General features: G+C 38.9%; 1 protein-coding gene across 1 annotated transcript in view; it reads right to left on the bottom strand.

The window, feature by feature from the left end:
- Nucleotides 1-526: 526 nt before the first annotated feature.
- Nucleotides 527-19,434, bottom strand: part of LOC149301016 (uncharacterized) — a 29,771-nt gene continuing 10,863 nt past the window's right edge. Inside the window, exons 5-20 of the mRNA XM_089484519.1 lie at nucleotides 12,169-12,437; nucleotides 9,464-9,506; nucleotides 8,682-8,757; nucleotides 7,978-8,074; nucleotides 7,721-7,863; nucleotides 7,342-7,366; nucleotides 7,237-7,302; nucleotides 4,356-4,390; nucleotides 3,539-3,574; nucleotides 3,188-3,294; nucleotides 2,748-2,877; nucleotides 2,478-2,591; nucleotides 1,563-1,653; nucleotides 1,386-1,471; nucleotides 1,103-1,202; nucleotides 527-572 (exon numbers count right to left, since the gene is read on the bottom strand). Coding sequence (XP_089340645.1) covers nucleotides 527-572; nucleotides 1,103-1,202; nucleotides 1,386-1,471; nucleotides 1,563-1,653; nucleotides 2,478-2,591; nucleotides 2,748-2,877; nucleotides 3,188-3,294; nucleotides 3,539-3,574; nucleotides 4,356-4,390; nucleotides 7,237-7,302; nucleotides 7,342-7,366; nucleotides 7,721-7,863; nucleotides 7,978-8,074; nucleotides 8,682-8,757; nucleotides 9,464-9,506; nucleotides 12,169-12,437 — 1,464 coding nt within the window. The remainder of the gene's footprint in view (nucleotides 573-1,102; nucleotides 1,203-1,385; nucleotides 1,472-1,562; nucleotides 1,654-2,477; nucleotides 2,592-2,747; nucleotides 2,878-3,187; nucleotides 3,295-3,538; nucleotides 3,575-4,355; nucleotides 4,391-7,236; nucleotides 7,303-7,341; nucleotides 7,367-7,720; nucleotides 7,864-7,977; nucleotides 8,075-8,681; nucleotides 8,758-9,463; nucleotides 9,507-12,168; nucleotides 12,438-19,434) is intronic.

Below are 19,434 nucleotides of genomic sequence, written 5' to 3'. Positions count from 1 at the left end.
AGGTTAACTGCTGCATGCGATTGTGTAATATTTAAAAATGATGTAGTTATGTGGCGTACACTGGGTATTTCCAAGTCGGAAGACATAGTGGGAAACAAATGGAAAGAACAAAAAGAGATATTGAATGTATTTACTAATTTTACAGTTTTTGTTGTATCATGTTGAGGCTATGACCACAAACATCAATGACCCAAAGAATGCAGTCAAAAAGTAACCAGCTTGCCGAAATAAAATAATTCCATATACAAATAAAAGATATTTATTGTATTACAAAAACTTATTTTGGCAATATTTCATACTTTCCATTTCATTCAAATTGAATAAGTTGAGGACAAAACTCTGTAAATTAAACTCCACAAGTGTTTGCTACAAGGGAAAACAAATTATTCTCACATTTGGGGGAGGACAAAAAAAAAAAAAAAAAAAAAAAAAAATCAAAAACAAAGAAAGTCAAGTAAGAATCCTGTGACATTGCTTAAGTACAGGGATGTGTCTGGCAAGCCAGGATGGTGACATAGGATGAGTTTCAGTATGGTCGGTTGCGCTGATCTCCTCTATCTCTATAATCATTCCTGAAAAAGAATGAAATAATTTTATCAGCAGCCAATTTTTAAAAGTAGTACGCTTGTTCACCTATAATCCTGTAAAATATCCAGTATAAAATGCATGCTTAATTTAAAAACTTTTCAGGAAAACCGCATAGGCATATAGGCTACATTGCGTGTATAATTGATATACTAAGTGTCCAAAAATGGAAAATACTTGCTATATACAATATTTTAAAGTAAATCTGTTCATTATTATTGTTTTTGCAGTAGCAGCGGTTTCAAGAAAAAGAAAAAAAAAAAAAAAAAAGAGCCCTCGGCTTTATGGCATAAATACAAATGTTTGATGTGTGCGATTGCTTAATTCTAGTGTACACCAAGTTTTATGAGGTACAGTAGATTAAGACTCATTGGAAGAAAACCTTTGTAAATAGTAATAATTTTTTTTTTATATTTTGTAGATTGAATTTGGACCAAAGAGTCATCAAAATATAAAGCTATATGACATAGTTCAAGAATACTAAGAATGTATAGGTGTAACTCAGGGTTATCCTTACCGGCCTCCCATCTTCCCACCATATCCACCTCTGTCGCCTCCCCTTCCACGGCCTCTGTATCCGCCTCTGTCCCCTCCATACCCACCTCTTCCACCACGATCTGCAAAACATAAATGAAAAGATGCAATGGTACAATCAAAATGCGAACTACTTAAGTCCCCAACCACATATATATAGTTTGAGGCGCAAGCTTTTAAGCTTTAGTTTCAAAGGCAGTGTTCAATGAATAAATCCCTTGAAAAGCACACTGACCATCCTAAAAGTATCACAATAGTTTACTAACCACCACTTTGTCGAGAGTCCTCTGGTCTTGGTTCGCTGCACTGGTTGCATGAATCTCTTCTCGCAAAGTTGACGTTGCCGCAAGAGCTAAAATGATTTAAAAAAAAATTAAAAAAAAGTTATGAATCAGAACTCTGCAAACTAAAAGAAAAGTTACAAAATGAGCCGGTATACTTACGGATTAGGACAGAGCCAGTCTCCATTCTGTGGCCCACTGCTACCACCTCTATAAGAACCTCGACCACCACCGTAGCCACCACCTCTATGACCTGAACACGAAAAAGAATTGCATTACCAGACAGACGGCAAACTTTTATACAGAGATACCACAGTTACTACACCAATGCAAGCAGATGGAAATGCTGATCTCAACCACCATGTGTTTGTGTCAGACAATCCAGTTGAATACAAGTTTTAAAAGGAATGATATACGTTATTAAACTGCCCGTTACTTCTACTAGATTCTATCAAATCACCAAAGCAGCATAGAAAAAGATTAAATTGGCAAATTCAATTAGATGCTGGCCAGGATAATATGAACGGAGAACTATACAGATATTGTTCTTGTTTGGCTACATGTCTCAGCATATCCATTCCATGTGTAATAACACTTGGTACAAACATCAAATACTAGGTTTCCTTTACACCACTAAAGAAATAAAAACAAACCCCCACCATAGTTTGTTTATAATACCTATCAAAATGTAGTGTTATCTTCCATTTGAAAAGCAAGTTTCACAAACATTCTATAGCTGTTACAAACATTGCACTATTATCTCTGTCAGTCTAGTAAACAAGCATGTCAAGTTCTCATCATACAGCCCTGCGGTAAAAGATAGAAAGTCTCAGTCTTTGGAATCTATGGGGAAAAAGGACTTCAGAATTGCCATAAAGAATAAGCTTAGTGTGGTATTTGATCTGGGAAAGTCACAGAGTAGGATATGACTGCCTACAATGGCAACCTAGGTCCGTAGATAAACCATATGAAAAAACATGCTGTATTCAACAATTGTATTTAAAACTTTTTTTAATCACATAGAGAAAATCTATTTTTTTGTATGATCGTCAGCGACTCATGTGGCATACTTACCACCACCCCCTCGTCTTCCTGCACTTCCACTGCTTCCACTACTTCCACCACCCCTCATGAACTCTGGCCTCCGGGTGGCAAAGGACACTTTGATAACGGTGCCTTGAAATTCTTTTCCTAAGAGAAAAAACAAAAACACACAAGTGATAAAGATGTAGATGAACAAACATTGTTTATATTCCACCACTGTATGTCTGGCTCACTACAGTGAAGTATACACAACATAATCTAGTGCTAATTTACTTGTGAAAACAAAACACATGATCATCTTACCATCAAACCAATTAATAGCGGCCTTGGCCGAAGGAGGATCATCGAAGGACACTGTCGCTTCTCCTTTGGATTTGCCTGTTTCTTTGTCGGTGTAAAGATTTATCATTGGCTTGCCAGTCTTCTTATTGATCTAAAGGGTGATATACTTCCACATTAAGTTCTTGCAGCAACACATGGATGCACTAGTAATAAGGCTGCTAACTGCCAACCTAAACCAAATTAAACTTTTGCTACCACATATTCGCTAAAAAAAAAAAGCCAACGTTGCTAGCACAGTAAACGACACAGTATACAACGGCTGCCTAACTGCTTTTAGGACCTGTTTAAAGAGTGTTGGGCTCTAACAAAGTTAGCACATGAGACATGTCAGCATCTTTGCTAATATTTCCTACTAAAAGCCTTCAAAAATGGAACAATGCAATAATTCACCCAGATCTCACCTTTATTATACCAATCTGCTTGAAGTAGTCAGACACCTGATCAGGCGTTACATCCTCACTTAAACCCTGGACAAATATGGTGTTATTGTCAGAGTTGTCTTCAGTATCTATTTAAAAGAAAGAATTATAGGAAATTAGACAGATGTTGGCTAAGTGTTTTTCAGGGCAAGCTAAATGAATGGGCTTTTTGTGATTAGACAATTGCTACATTTTAATATACCCAATCTATGCATTTCTTTAGACAATGTAACATACTAAACACAAAATTAGTGGTTCTCACACACTTTACAAATGGGAAGAACTACGCTGTAGGCATTGTGCTATATGGAAAGTTTAAATGCAAGTTCTCACCCCCGTGATCTGGCTTGGTTCCATAATCTCTAGAGCCTGTAAAAGGGGAACAAAAGAGAAAACTAGGATGAGAAAAAATAAAATTTGATTTTGTGATCTAATAAAAATCTTTACTTCTAAACACTATCAGTGAATACTGAGGGTGCGCACATATAATGCAGGTGGAAAAGCTTAGCCACATCACTACAATATACAGCAGATTACCAAGGAGTTAATGGAACCCATTTCCCCCCCAGTTTATTCGAAAGGTTGAGAGTACAATACGTCATTTTAAAAACAGTTTCTTATTAGGGGTAGGTGCCGCCAAAACTCCCCACCTCAAAAAAGTAAGAGTATATATAGATGACCTAAGATTTTTAACCTCCAATCAGACAGCCACAATGAAACAGAAAACTGTAAATTTATGGATGTGCTCAAGAGTTCACGTTAGTTGCATACAACTGCTGGGAGGTTCACTAACTCCAGACTTTGTCAAGTTGCACCGAATAAGGCAGAGTTTGGTAACCAATGGGATCTAACCCATGAGGATGTGCGATGTGGATGCTGCCATTAGACGCGGCTCCTCCATACTCCGCAAGGACCTCTGTTGATTTTAAACAATCTTTGAGGAAGCGGGGTTCATCCATGAGAACATGACTCGCAGATAATCTCAACTCTGTGCCGTTACCCCCGTGTTCAAATCTAGAAATGATCCTTTCGAATGTATATTTACAGACAGATGTAGTAGAGCGTATTACTGGCCTGAACCAAGAAGCTGAGGAGTCCTGTTCAATGCGACAGGATATTCATGGAAACGGTCTAGGTTCTGGGCACTTACCACCAAAATTTTTGAAGCCACCTCGGTCGCCACCGCTGCGGAGGAAAAAGCGGAGACATGATTTTTTTGCCCTCTTCATCAATTAGGGCTGCTGAGCTCAGAGAAGGTGCTAAGACCAGTTTCATCTCCCTTGTGATAACCCCATTAAGAGAATATAGTCAACGCATCGATCCATTCCATGTCTTACTTAACTTACCCAACCTACAAACAAGAGCTTAGATGCTTTCAAAAACGGTTTTGGTCTGTAGTTAAAGTCCACCATTAAGCAAAAACGTAAACCGACACAAGCCTAAATTATATAGAGTTCTTTGCAGACCTTTAATCAGAATGCATATATTTCTATGCAATAAGTATCCCTTAGAACAGGGACCGACCTCTCCATCATAGGCTGGTAGTTTTACCTGCTTTTTAAAGCATTGTAATACATTTTGTAACGCGCCAGCAGAAAATGGGAAAGAGCGCTTAACATGATTGTCCTTTTCACAAAAGAAACATTAAACAGATCACATCTCTAAATACTACCATGCGGTATGTTAAAAACGTTAATGCTAGTAGCTTAACTCTCAATGAACTGCTGCCGGCTTTGCAGGTTTAAGATATTTTGCTCAAAAGTTAACCTCACAGAAGCAGCATTTGACAGGGCCAGCATTACCCGATTCATTTCTTACCCCGTAGTTCTCGGCTTTTTGTTTACCCTTTACATAGGCTCCCACGACACTCATCAATTCTATTGGAGATACCAATGGGGTGGACTAATCAATGTGCATATTTTATGTATAGGCTGTAGTGTATAGAACTATTAAAAGTATGATTTGGGAAGACACAGGAACGCCCAGGATACTTGCGGTAAAACAGCAGAACATAGCATGGGATTGTCAATTGGGAGCTATTACAACTATGGCTGAAATACAACACTAAGCATCCTCAGGCACAAGTGTATATCCTCTTAAGGGTAAACAATCTTAATGTCGCAGATATCCTATACTGACTAAAGTCACATACATACAAATTGAGAGATTGGTATGTGACTTTTCAATTTACCGTTACCGATTAATTTCAGATGAAACGTGGCATTTATCACCCTGACTTCTAACCTAGCGGGCTGGGAAGAGAAACTTGTAGAAACAGTTACAGAACGTCATACCTTAGAGATCTTCCAATAAGGTTCACATAGCCCACTTGCAAGATATTTCATGTTTTCTAGAGCCATTTCAGGCAACACTATACTATTTTTTCTGTGTTTTCTTGAGTTTCTACTTATAGTTACACAAGTAAACTGTACTACTGATGCAAAAGGATGCATTTTTTTTTCCTGGGTCCCAGTTGATTGAGCGCTGTTTGTAGATCCTGAAGGGTGTACTGCACCTGAAACAGGCATTGGCGTTTCTGTGCTAGCAATACCTTCTTCCATAGAGGTATGAACAACCTCCTGGAGCGCATTCAACAAGACAACACACTGGGGAATGTAGCCCTGCTTTCACTCTACGGCGGGCCACTGCAATTGTCATGTACTAACATGCCACGATTGGAAGAATGGTTCTCGGACACCGATAAGGAGCAACGTCTGTAAATCCTGTAAAGTTGTCCTATCTGAAGTGTTCCATTATATATTTCAGAAAACTTTATCATCAGAAAAAAAAAGGCTTGGTAATCAGTACTCTAGCTCTATATGTCTTTATTAAACCAAATACTTAGTAATAGAATTGGAATTGTTTTGACAATAGTTACATACATTTTCAGTAGTTTTAGCTAATTACATTAATAAATGCCTCAATGAGGGATGGGAAAACTTACATTTGAATCTAAAACAAACACAAAAACAGTGTTTTCCCTTTAAGGCAATTAGATACTTACCTTAACTCGGGTAGCAGGCACATACCACCATATCTGGGTTTTTGTCAAAAAAGCTAGACGTACACCTACACATTTTTATTAAGTGGCTATAACGGGGTATAGATGTAGATATCATGCACTATATGAAATGACAATGTGCTTTCTTTTGGGGATTGTTGCAGTTTAAGGCAGCAGAGAAACAAGAGCAGATTATGCTACACAAAAAAAATAAAAAATGTAAATGTGGCAGTTTCCTGGCATGCAAAGTAACTGCATATTTTTAAGAAGCGATTTGAGCAGTTATGTTAATACAGACTTGTTGAAACCTCGGCCAGGTTGACATTTTGCATTAATACCACAGACCAGAAAATGCACACGCTACAACAACATTAATGGCATGTCTTTTATTAAATATGAAGTTAAGCCACAGAATGTTCCTATACACACACACACACACAAACCACCCTTCCGTGGACTTCCATAATGTAAGCCAACAGCAGGTAAATGACGTTGGTTTACTAAACAGCCCCCCCCCCCGTTAGTGAATAAAGCACAATGTCACACAGAGACACAGGTCTTCTTTAAGTCCGCCTTGTATATGAAATGTATGTCCTGTGTTTAAATATACTCACACAAGCCATCTATAGATGTAAATATAATAAGGCTTACTTTCCAAAAGGGTGTTCTATTCTTATAGAATACAAGCTTTATATTGCCAATATTTGAGAAAATACCTGTTAAACAACAAAAGGTGAATGCATGCAGACAGGATTGAGTGCACATCATGTTGTGTATTTTACTACTACTTAGCGGTCTTATGGTATAAATATTTTGTGTGTGTGTTTCTGTGCTTTTGCTCATTCCTAATAAACCTCAAAATGCAAGGCTTGCAAGCGCACACAATGAATTTTGCGCACACAGGTATGCAATGCGTGGACTAGACAACAGTACCAGGCGGCTTAAACTTTGTAGGATTGCAGAGGGCAATAGTTTCAATAAAGTTTTCAACCCAGTGTGCACAGTAATATGAAGGCTAATAGAAACTCACCTCATGTCCCCAGGATTGCCTCTTCGGTCCATATCATAACCCCCACGCCCTCGACCACCTCCGTAACTCTGGGACCCGCCATAGCCTCTGCTACTATCACCATACCTGCCCGAGTCCTGCTTCTCTTCATCTATAAGAATAAAAACCTCATATTGTGGACAAGAGTCTTGTATAAATATGTAGAGTTATGCATGTTTTTAACATACAACTAAGATAGCACAAATGTGTGTATATATTATAAATATATCAATACACGTAAACATTAGCCTGGTACATATCTCACAGACGTATATAATTTTGATACCATCAGCATGTAGAACAGGAAATTTAACACACGTATATACTGTAATTATTCATGAACCACCTGGGAAAAAAAACACGTCATACTTATTTTATGCAAGATAAAATCGCAATATGGTTTTATTTTGGTAATAAAGGCAACAAAGAACCAATAAGTCATAAGTTGGAGCTATTCATGTTATACCTTGGGAGGAATGGCTATAGCCTTCTTTCCTTGATTGATAAGAATTCTGCTGTCCATAGCCAGACTGGTCAGAGGAGCCTTGCTGATACGGTTGGCCACTGTTACTGGAGTAAGAATCACTTGATGGCTTACTGCTGCTGTATCTGGTAAACAAAAAGTATTGTATTCAATGGGAATGGCAACGTCCCTGCAAACCGGAATACACTTTTTAAGATACATCACATGCTTGTATATTCATCGGCGGTCATTAACCTTACCCTCTGGAGGAGTCTGTGCTTTGCTGTCCATAGCCTCCATAAGACTGTTGATTTTCGTAGGTTGAGCTACTCTGTCCTTGAGAAGACTGTCCATAAACTAAAATCAGAGTAGAAGGAAGCGTAATAATCTCGCTTTTTTGTCTACTGTTCTGACTAGTATTTTTCCTTATTTGCCTTCTTTTCTCCACCAGAGCCAGAAAAGTGAACTGGTTCAGCAAGACGGTGGGCTTTTAATAAAGTAGAGCCCCAGTTCCTTTTGCAATACTGAGCGGCTTTGAACAATGCGACAAGCTCTAAGTATCAACTTTACTTTGATGTATTTGTGTGCTGCCCAGATACATTATAACATAACTTATCAAACAAATTCCCTCGGAATTGGAACTAATTGTGCTCGTTTTTAGTTTTTGGGGTTTTTTTGGCGTACAGAGGTAGGGTAGAAAACAGTCTGATTTCCAAAAAGGTATAAGGGTAGACATTTTCATAATGGGGATAATATGTAATGTGTTAGTATGCAGAACTTTAATTCCCTTTTACAACCAAGACAACAGATGCAGAACTTACCCACTTATGAAAACAATGAAGTGTCTCTGTGATAAAAAGTGCAGCACGGTATATAGTGTACGGAGTAAAATGGCCTAGAAAGTATTTTTGTGTCGCTCCAGATATTCTGACTCAGAGAAAAAAAGGTAAGCTAGAGTATTCACCTGGCTGACTTTGCCCATAGGCTTCATACGTGTTTCCATAGGCAGTTTCAGCTGTCTGTCCATACCCGGAGTAGTCCTAAATATACAATAGAGAGAACGTGTTATGTAACAGAATCCTAAGAGGTTACTCTATCAATTACAATAGGAAACGGCTGTGTAGGCTGGACTGGAGAAATATCTACAATCTAGGAGACAGAACGACCAAAGGGCACCGGTTTCACTGATTTTAGGGGAAATAAAATAAAAAGATACATACATACATAGAGATCAACACAAAATAGTACAATGTAAGGATTAACAGACCTAAGTCACCATTCATTCAAACATACATCTTGGTTTCAAAAAGGGCTAGCAGCGAGAAATTCTATATAACATTTAAAAAACAAAATTAATTAAACTACCTGTCTTCTGGGATTAGTCAAATCATGTCTAAGCACATTAATACATAGTTAAAATAACCAGATTTATAAGAACTCTAAACACAAATAATGTAAACAATTAATAGAGCATTAGAAATGTACAAAAAACACCTACTGGTATCGTTTGTCCTATGTTTTGGCCCCCTTCACCTCCATGATATCTAAAAATACAATAAGGCATTAAACAGAATTCCAGTACAGTACAAAAAGAAAACCTTTATAAAATTTTTTTTAAAAAAAACGAAACAAAAAAAATAGATATAGCAATGAAACCTACACTAAACAATGTTGTCTTTATAATACATATAGTTCGCTTTATAGCACAATAAATTACCTAAAAATCAGGTAAAAATGTAAACATACCTTTGCTGCTGTTGTCCACCGTAGTTTCCATAGCTGCCAGGATCTAAAAGTAAAACAAAGTAATTTCATGTTTTCTGAGACATTTAAAGCCAATTGTTTAAACCAGATGCATTGGATATTTCACTTAAGTAGCAGAATCCTTTTCACCCTCATTTCATTTTGTTAGGCTGATATTAAGCAAAGTACCACCAAAGCATGCATGTTACACTTGACTCAATCATTTAACGTCTTTCATTAGAGATCGCGAATCCATATAAAGCACTAAGAAACTTAAAGGTTGTGAGCTTCAAGTACCCGCAGTATATTTACGTCAAGGAATGGAAATGTACAGCCTTTTTTTTGCAGCGACATTAACAAACGTTAAGAATACTGAAATTTCATCATAGACAGGGTATATAAGTCAATATCACATATGTTGTATGATTTGAATCTCTAGGTTTCTTGCTTTTATAAGAAACCATATATGGTGGATTTTTTTTTTTATTTTAATACTGCTGGGTTTCCGTAACGTCCATTGAAAAAGGCACTCCAGGCACTGCATTTAAACCCAATTGACCCAAAGGGTTTCGAATGTCCTCTTCTCTTTCTTTACTATAAAAAAAGCACCAAATGTGGCACCTGAATACAGAACTCGCAGATCAATGGATTGAAGCGGTGATAATCTGTCGAATACAATTTTTTGTGTGCCTTAAATATACCCTTGAAGATACAATTGAAGTTTGGGCAACCGTTCTTAAAAAGGACATTATGGATATGGGGATAAGATACACAAATGTAGAGAGGGACAATAGCAGCCACTCTCAAACGTGAACAAAGGAACTCTTAACTTATAGCGGCAAAAACAGTCCTTTACAGTAAGAACAATAAAGATGTGGAATTCACTACCCACACACATTGTGCTACCAAAGTCAATAGATGAATTGGTGCATATGATGACTGGACCGTCCCTTTAAAGAACATAAGCAACGCTTACCCCTCTAGGACTGTGCTAACCCTAAACAATGTAACTTTACCTTCCGAGATCAATCGGACGTCACAACGGGCTAATCCTGCAATTATTTTAAGAGAAACCCATCATCGGTTCCAACATATAGAGCAGCCGGTTTAGGGAATGGGTTTAACCCCTTGTGTTCCACCAGCAGCGGTTTGCAGCCCATAAACAGAATGTTAGCCATATTTCACTGTTCCAAACTACATGGCCTACAATGCCTTAAATATATTGGCACACACAACGCATAGTCTAAAGCAATGGATAGGAACGTAAAAAAAAATATACGTTCGTTTTCCGTACATTATATAGTAAATCGTTATAAGCCCGAGCCTTTGGTTATTTTATTTTTACGTGTCCGTGTTACAGCCGGCCACCCGACCCTGGAGAAAAAGGCTTATATCGCTCGCTCCCTCTATTCTCCATTTTCCTGCGTCACCCCCCGCTACCGAGTAGGCCCCAGCTCTAGCGTGTGAGAGAACCTATAGAACTTAATATTAGGACACCGCCACCCTCGTCCACGATCCTAGTCCCTTGCGGTTACCTGAGGACATGATGGCGGCACAACGGTGAAACCGGCGTTAGAAAAATAATATGACCACCACGCGTCGGAAATAAGCGACAGGGTGCACGAGAGAGACGTAATCGACGGCGCGACGGAAGTTGTGTGAGCAGAGGAGGCTGATGCTAGTACGGGCAGGAAGCGGCGCGTGCTGGATTATGTCACTTACAGGAAACTGGAGACGCAGATAGAGAGGAGGAGGGGGGCACATTTAATGATGGAGGAAAATGAAAGTGCAAGCTTACAAGACAACCTAGGTTTCTTCTTTAGGCATGCTCAACGTTCCCAAAGGAGATACCTAAGCTTGCACTGTAATTCAACTCGCCCAATGTATCGGCTTGACTGTACTTGTCGCCCGAATTTCACCGTGTAACACAGTACTCCGCTCTACTTGTATCAACCTACATAATTACCGCGCTCGCAATGTACCGAAATAAAAATCCATAACGGCTAGTGGAAATATAGAACGAAGTTGAGGAGGAATTAAAAAAAAAAAAAATCCCAGTATTAGCAATTTAAAATAAGCCAACTCTTTGTAAACTCGCTATTTCTACTGCTTAGTATTGTTTTGATTGAAACTACAGTATCCTGGCACCTATTTCCATGCTTTTCGGGTGTGATCACATGAGAACGGTGGCACGCAAATAGAACGCGGAAGTGGGTGTGGAAGGAACTGCAGCTGTATGTTATGGAGGAGAGCAGCGACCAAAAAAGACCCTGGTGGAAGACGGCTTTGTCTTGGTTTCCGCGAATTCAGCTCCCCACTGGCTCAGCTCTTACCACCTTGCTGTGTCTAGCCGTTTCAGGCCCCGCCCTTGTAAGGGTGACCAAGGGCGATGAGGCGGGTGACAGATACGATTTAGAGGCCGGGGTGCTGGAAAGCATCGCAGGTACTGAGGGCGGAAGTCTGGGAATTTAGTTCAGAAGGCAGCCTGTTGATGCCCAAAGAGCTTCATATAGAACCTTATATGCTATAATAATACATTGTGTTCATGTCTTCTCTATTGCAAGCCCATCCTAAATCCAGATCCATATTTAATAAAGATTATCAGCTCATATAATGTGTTCTAATGCAATGTATACTCATAATTAAGTGTTTTGTCGCAAATTATAAGTTATAATAATGAATAGCTCTGTTTACATTTTACTTCCTACGTGATCTCTGTTCTGTGCTGAGTTTTCAGGTAAGTCATTGCGCTACGATTTGTCTTATAATCTGACTTGTTGTTCCAGTCTACAGGTTGATCACGTACGTTTACTACCACGATGATATGAGAGCCTTGGCATGCAGCTGCCTGACCATTTGGTATTTTGGTGGCGGCTTTGAAGAGAATGTTGGGACTGTAAAATTTTGCTTCCTCACGCCTCTGTTTGCAGTATGTATCGGGCTGATTTATCTTGCTGTTGTAGCCACGGGCCTGAGCCTGCCGGTGGGAGATGGGAGAGTCCAGGGCTTCACAGCTGTGGCCTTTTGTATGATGAGTGCCTTCAGCACCCGAACCAGAATCAGACGCCTTCCATTCTTTGGGTTCATGGTACCGGTCAGGGTGTTGCCATTTTTGTTCTTATTCCCTGCCCTGTTCATTCCCCACGCTCCTGTGTTCAGCAACATGTGCGGCATCCTGATTGGCGTGCTGTGTATCCTTTCATGCTATATTGATGTATGTAGAAAAAAATACTGCATCACGTATCCATCAAATCACCTGGTTATGCAGTTTGCTGCCACACATCTTGATGGGTATGACGGTAACTTTTTACAGCTTGACCCGGTCATATGTTTTATTATCGATGGACTATATAAGTAGTCCCTACTGTAGTGCAGGGGGTCTGCTGGTTGTATGCTTTATGATATAAAGGGGCATCATACAGAAATAGGGCAGGGATCACTGGGCTGTATATTTTTTTTTTATCAACATTAAAGAAGTGAATTTGATACCTCCTGGTTAACTGTAATAAAAAGCTGGAGTATGATGTTTCACACGGGTAGTCTGTACATCTGTACAACAATAGTTTGTAGGGAATGACATGGTCAGAGTTTTAAACCATATTATTTATCTTCTTAGTATCTTATTCAAAGTATACATCATGGTGGTCCTTGACTCCAGTTCAGATGGTCTTGGAGGCTGCTTTTGTCTGGATCTCCCAGAATCCTTTCTGTCTCGCTTGGAACAGATGCTACCATTCAGACTATTGAAACGCATCCCAGTTTTTAAATACATCCCTGCATCTACAGCTGAACGCAATTCTTCCCAAACAAGGAAGTAAGTGTTTCTGTATTTTCAATATATATTAATGCTATATTTGTACTTTTTTATCACCAAAAGAAAATAAGTGGTTAGTTGCGAACGTGTTATTGTAACAATCATTTTGAAGTCACAAACTTGCAGAGAAGCCTAACTGATCATGTGCTCACATTACTTTTAAAGGGATAAAAAATGTTTATTTACTAAAACAGGTACACTTTAGTAAGTAACTTCTGTATACAGTATATTTCAAACTTTGCAAGTAGCTTGACACCTGTACAGTACAGTTCCAAATAAATATTTGGTAGTAGAAGTTGAGCTGTTTGACAGTGATGGTGCTAAATACCTATGGTATTTTATATGATGGATTGATAGTGTTTTTTTTTCTTCTAGGATAAATCCACCCCCGGGATCATACCCTGTGCAGCAGTATTACACTCCTCCCCATGACCTCCCTAATAGCTACTCTCCATACCACCACATGAAGCCAGCTGGAAATGGCCAGCCTTATGGCCATCCTGCTGGATCTTCATCCTATCCAATAGGGATGGCTCCTGGGGCGTTTCATCAAACTACCCATGTCTGCTCAGGAGGACATAGTCATACACATACACCTACACCTTCACCGTCAGAATTAACACATGTTCAGACGCAATGATATGAACATTATCATGACTTCCCTGGTTGAGTCATCTAATCTGGTGGTAGACTGTAGACTGAGGAGATCTAGTACCAGCTTAAAATCAGACAGATATTACACAAGAGCCCTATCTTAAAGCAGACATGTGGGGTTTCTTTCTCTTCAGTGACTGTTTCTACCAAACTAAAACTGCGAACATTATACAGTTTGGTGATGCTGCCGAGTTAAATAATTTTACTTTTATGACCTATAATCTAGCTCTGACTTGGTATAAAGTTACACTTAACAGGCCTGTCATAACAGCAGTGTCAGATGAAATGCCACTTATAATGTTTCCATCTTAAACTTTTTTATACAATATATTTTTTCTCTCCCCACTATGATAATCTGTATCTCAGATTTTCTTGTATTAGCTAGTTCTGTCACAACAGGTAGTCAGTGACTCCTCTTTTCTTAGTAATAAGATGCAGCTTGCCTATTGACTCATGCTAGTAAACACGTGGGGCAAAAAAGCCACAAGGTGAAGGGTATACAGGAAATATGTGGATCAATTTCTCAGAGCCTTCCATGCATCCCTCTGCTTCCCGTAGCGACTGTGACATTGGCCTTGGGCAGGACCCCTGACCTTGCCCCAGGTACTCAGAAGCCCAGTTTCAATTCTGTTGGGAAATAATGGAAAGTCCAAATATTTATAATATTTTGCCATTAAATAGTATATATGGGCTGGGCTCTTATTATGTGATATAGACCATTTTCTGTTCTACCTACTCTTAAGTGGTTTGGGAAGACAGATCCAGAAGGGGAAGTGGTCTGTTTTGCAGAAGTGCTTTTGCGTGCATCTTTTGGTACCAAAGAGTCTTATTTAACCCCTTAATGACAATTGCCGGTCCTGGCACGGCACGGAAAAGCATGTGCTTTACGACAATTGACGTGCCAGGACCGGCACGTCTTTAAACGGGTGCAGAAAGCGATCTACTATCGCTTTCTGCACCCAAAAAGCGTTGCTGAATGCCTCGACCTCGAGGCATTCAGCAACGCCGCGATCGGCACGAAGGGGCCATCTCTGGCCCCTCCACGGGGCGTCAACATCCGCCATACTTTGTATGGCGGCGGACGCCCGTTTTAAAAGCGTTTAGGAGGCGATCGACGATCGCCTCCTAAACTTAAATGGTGTCGCTGGAATGCCTCGATCAGGAGGCATCCAGCGACACCAAACACTAACCTTTTGATGGGCTGTGACCGCTCCGGAGAGCGGTCACAGCCGCAGCTGCCGGCAATCTTCGCCATCAAGGAAGATGGCCGCCGTCCTGTAACAGGAACCACAAATTTTAAAAGTTCGCTAGATAGTCCAGACCATCTAGAGAACTTTGGCTCCACTTGCAGGTTGAATACAGGTACTGCATTCACCATGCAAGTCAATGGAGCCCAGCTTTCTAATCACAGTGTGATTAGTAAAAATAAATTAAAAAATAAAATAAAATTAATAATAATTAGAAAAAAATAGTAAAAAAACAGTAAAATGTAAAAATCATTTCCCACTGATGTCACTATCAGGGGAACCTCCAAGTTGAAAAAAAATGTTAATTTAAAAAAAAAATAAAAAAAAAAATATATATATATATATATATATATAAAAAATATATTTTTGTGAGCAAGTCCTAAAATTAGCATATTAGCTTAAAACAATTCTCGCATGGAAAGAGTTAAAATACTGGCATATTAAATGCCCGTGGGGTGTCTACTTTTAAAAAATGTATGATTTGATGGGGTAAATTGAATGGGCCAGGTTCAACAACGTCCCAATTAACACGGGGGGAAGGATGGCCACACATCTAATTTCCAATTAGAAAAATGCACACGTACCAAATGTGGCCTTTTAGTTCCCCCAAAAAATGACACACCCATGCATGTGGGGTATCACTGCACTCAGGAGATGTTGCTGAACACATTATGGGGTGTCGTGTGACAGCGGCATATACCAGGAGCTGTAAATTCATACATAAAGTAGGTGTGTGTGGGAAAAATACACACACAAAAATATTACTGCAAACTTTGAAAAAATGCTGGTGGTAAAATATGTGCATGCAAAGAGTTAAAATACCAGCATTTAAAATACCCTGTGGTGTCTAGTTTTGAAAAATATATGGTTTTGTTGGGCACACTGAAATGGCCCGGCTCAAAGATGTACCAAATAGGGCATGGGCAGTGGATCCCAAAGTTCAACATTGAAAAAAGCGCATGCCCCAAATGTGGCCCTTTTGCCCCAAAACAGCCAGGCAAAATCATTCATGTGAGGTATCACCGCGCTCAGGAGATGTTGCTGAACACATATTGGGGTGTTTTGTGATAGTGACATATACGAGAACATTTTAATTCATACCTGAATTAAAATGTGTGTGGAAAACCAAATGCAAAAAAATGACTACCACAAAGTTTGACAAAGACTGGTGGTAGATATGGTGCATGGAAAGAGTTAAAATACTAGCATTTGAAATACCCTGGGGTGTCTAGTTTTCAAAAATATATGGGTTTATTGGGCACACTGAAATGGCCCGGCTCAAAGATGTACCAAATAGGGCATGGGCAGTGGATCCCCAAATGCCAAAGTTCAACATTGAAAAATGCGCATGCCCCAAATGTGGCCCTTTTGCCCCCAAACAGCCAGGCAAAATCATTCATGTGGGGTATCGCTGCGCTCAGGAGATGTTGCTGAACACATATTGGGGTGTTTTGTGATAGTGACATAAACTAGAACATTTTAATTCATACCTGAAGTAAAATGTGTATGACAAAACAAATGCAAAAAAATGACTACCATAAAGTTTGACAAAGACTGGTGGTAGATATGGTGCATGGAAAGAGTTAAAATACTAGCATTTGGAATACCCTGGGCTGTCTAGTTTTCAAAAATATATGACTTGATGGGGTAAATTGCATTGGCCGGGTTCAAAGATACCCGAAATGGCACATGGGGGGAAGAATTACCAGATTTGGAAAAAATGGCTTTGAAATAGCAAAACGCTACCTGTACTTATTGCCCCATAATGGGTAGAAAAAAGCAAAAAAACATAAAAACATTGGGTATTTCTAAACTCAGGACAAATAGTAGAATCTATTTAGCAGGTTTTTTCATTACCTTTTATAGATGAGTAAAAGATTTTTCAACTAAAAGTTAGAAACAGTCATTTTTTTCTAAATTTTTCACCATATTTTATAATTTTTTTAATAGTAAATAATATGATACAATCAAAACAATGTCATCTAAAGAAAGCCCTTCTTGTCCTGAAAAAAACAATATCTAATGTGTGTGGGTTCAGTAAACGGGAAAGAAGAAAATTACAGCTAAACACAAGCAGCGCAGAAATGTTAAAAAGGCCATTGTCACAAAGGGTACAAAAAGTAAAATCAGCCTTTGTCTCGAAGGGGTTAATTTAGTTTCAGGTAATCATCTTTTTTTTGGGGAAAAAATCAGTTGGGTAAATAAAATAATGCATTTAGCTAGGCTAAAGTGGCTGTGCAAAAATAACGCTTAATATTTTAGATGTATGCTATTGGAGTGCCTTAACACCATCAGCTTAACACCTCCCAGTGAAATTCCTGGAGAGTATAGCTTTCTCCCCTAGTGTATAGATTTCCTTTTTGCCTCCCAAAGTGTGTATTTGTACATGTTATTTTCTAGTAGGGTGAACACATTGGGCGATTTCCCAGGAAAAAGTCCATATGTTGCTGACCAGAAGTTTGTGGAATGCACTTAGCGTCTGCCTTTGGTGAGTTTATGTATGCCACATACATCAGGTCAGCAACATGTGAAATGTATATATTGTGGAACTGATGAATGACGCGGTCACCCTATTGTGATCAATGCATTTAATGTGAATATATATATTTTTATTTTTTACGAAAAAAATGTATCTAATTTTGCATTTTCATCGTACTACTTGCTAAATAAACTTCTTTGTTTTGGGTAATAAATATGTTTCCAAGACCTTTCCCAACTAAATGAAACCATGTTTGTATTGATTACACCGATGCCCTTTTCACATTTTTCAAATGTTCTATATTTCACTATATTATACCTGACTGAAAAAGTAAAAAGAAATGTAAGAAAGCAAACTTGAGTGTGCTCTTTAAGATCGAGTAGAATTATGCCATTTGAGAGTGAGTTATAGCGCATGGATAGTTGGATTTTCATCTAACTCATGGTTGTGAATAAAATGTATGAACTTATGCAATACATCCAAATTGTTACATTATAAGAAATGATGTCATCAGCAGGATAGACGGCACAACAATAATATTGTATATAAAGTTTTAGTTCTTACGTGTAGGTTGTTTTCTCTGTGGCCGGTTGGAATGCGTCCAAATTGAATTACCGGTAATTTAAAGGGGTAAGTGAATAGGGATGTAAAGTTTGTAATCAGATTTCTGCCACCCACAGGTTAAATTTGAATTTTTTATTGTTCTCTAGGTTAATCTCTTATAACATTAAGTTTGAACTGGTAGGAACGTGAAAATAAATTCAGTCAGCGTTAAGTTGATTACATTTACTTACTTTTATTTTAAGACAAAAACACTAAAACAGGACCTTTGTAACAGCTACACAAGTTAACATGGATGATCAAAGTGTTTATATGATCCCGTTCATATTGAATTCTAAAACACAGTAAAACTACATATTTATTAGAACCCAAGGTTTTGTCCCACATTGTTCCACAGTGCAAAATAAACTTTTTTTTTTTTAAATATATACTACATCATAGCTGACCTTTAATGGTAAATCACAATTGTTTCCAAGGGGAAACACATCTGCTTCATGCACTTCACGTCAAGTGAGAATGTAGGACGTGATCCAGTCTGCGACAGGTCCGATACTAGTGTAGTTGAGACAAGGACTGCTCAAGCTGGTACTATTTTGCTGGAAAGATGAAATTCCATGAAGATAACCCCTGTTTTTCAAGTCTGTACATATCAATGAACTCCCCACACCCACCTGGAAAGCAAGAAGAAATGTCTGCTGAGGAATGGTATAGTAATCTAAACTTTAAACATGGTGCATTGCCCTTGTTCTTCAGTATTCTTATAAATAATTCATGACCCACAGGTGTCTTAGAGACTTTGTTTTCACAGTGCTGAATAAGAAAACAAGGTAAGGCAGATTATGCCTCTGAGCCTGTAGGGCATAAAGGCTACTGACACCCCACATGCACTAAAAAATCTGTAGGAATGCATAGGTGAAATTGGAAAGAGAGGGTTTATAAGTATGGAGCAGCGGGGTCATCACCCATCCCACAATTTGTCATTGTGGCCTCACCACCCTCTGCTGCTTTTTAAGAGGGGGGAAACTGAAATTTACAATAATCAACTGTTGCACAAGTGTGGCCCCCATCCCATTCAACCAAGTAGAGTATGGTTGTAGGTAATGTGAATTGACATCCACCATGTAAGGCCAGTCCCAAGTGAATCCATTAAGCATATTGGCAGCTTCTGGTAGAATGGTGCAGCCAGTGGTGTCCTAGATCTGACCAAGGGAATCGCACT

The sequence above is a fragment of the Sceloporus occidentalis genome, unplaced genomic scaffold, assembly GCF_023333645.1.
Source record: "Sceloporus occidentalis isolate IW3139 unplaced genomic scaffold, rSceOcc1.0.p SCAF_22, whole genome shotgun sequence".
In the NCBI taxonomy this organism is placed as follows: domain Eukaryota; kingdom Metazoa; phylum Chordata; class Lepidosauria; order Squamata; family Phrynosomatidae; genus Sceloporus; species Sceloporus occidentalis.
This window is presented reverse-complemented; position numbering and strand designations above follow the sequence as displayed.